This window comes from Austrofundulus limnaeus, unplaced genomic scaffold (genome assembly GCF_001266775.1).
Source record: "Austrofundulus limnaeus strain Quisiro unplaced genomic scaffold, Austrofundulus_limnaeus-1.0 Scaffold1674, whole genome shotgun sequence".
Classification (NCBI taxonomy): Eukaryota; Metazoa; Chordata; class Actinopteri; order Cyprinodontiformes; family Rivulidae; genus Austrofundulus; species Austrofundulus limnaeus.
The window spans coordinates 7,966-8,836 of NW_013954076.1; the positions used below are offsets into that span (position 1 = coordinate 7,966).

The window sequence follows — 871 nt, forward strand, 5'->3', positions numbered from 1 at the left end:
GTCAGGTCCTGTAGGTACACACCTGTTACCTGTCAGGTCCTGTAGGTACACACCTGTTACCTGTAGGTACACACCTATTACCTGCCAGGTCCTGTAGGTACACACCTGTTACCTGTGGGTACCTCACCTGTTACCTGTCAGGTCCTGTAGGTACACACCTGTTACCTGTAGGTACACACCTGTTACCTGCCAGGTCCTGCAGGTACACACCTGTTACCTGTAGGTACCCCACCTGTTACCTACCAGGTCCTGTAGGTACACACCTGTTACCTGCCAGGTCCTGCAGGTACACACCTGTTACCTGTAGGTACCCCACCTGTTACCTACCAGGTCCTGTAGGTACACACCTGTTACCTGTAGGTACCCACCTGTTACACCTGGTACTACCCAACTGACCTGAACAGGTTCTGGATCAGGACTCTGTCTCTTCTGGTCCCCTGCAGGTACCAGGTGTACCCATCCTGCAGGAACACCTCAGGGGTTCTTGGGTTCTCCATCACTGTGGAAACACAGGCCACCAAGTTCAGGTGAGCCCAGAAGAACCTGGTCCTCCTACAGACAGACCAGGTCATAGTTTGTCTTCTGTTCCTTCACCTTGACCCAGTCCAGTCCTCTGAGTCCAGTCCAGTCCTCTTTGAGTCCAATCCTCTTTGAGTCGAGTCCTCTCTGAGTCCAGTCCTCCTCAAGTCCAGTCCTCCTCAAGTCCAGTCCCATTTGAGTCCAGTCCTCCTCGAGTCCAGTCGCCTTTGAGTCCAGTCCTCCTCAAGTCCAGTCCCATTTGAGTCCAGTCCTCCTCGAGTCCAGTCGCCTTTGAGTCCAGTCCTCCTCGAGTCCAGTCCCCTTTGAGTCCAGTCCTCCTCAAGTCCAGTCC

General features: G+C 54.0%; 1 protein-coding gene across 1 annotated transcript in view; it reads left to right on the top strand.

The window, feature by feature from the left end:
- The window catches only part of LOC106536077 (nardilysin), a gene marked incomplete at its 5' end in the record, with an annotated part of 2,239 nt that extends 1,553 nt beyond the window's left edge, over window positions 1-686 (top strand). The window contains 1 exon segment of the mRNA XM_014033249.1: window positions 444-686. Within this exon segment, the coding sequence (XP_013888703.1) occupies window positions 444-531 (88 nt within the window).
- Window positions 687-871: the final 185 nt, after the last annotated feature.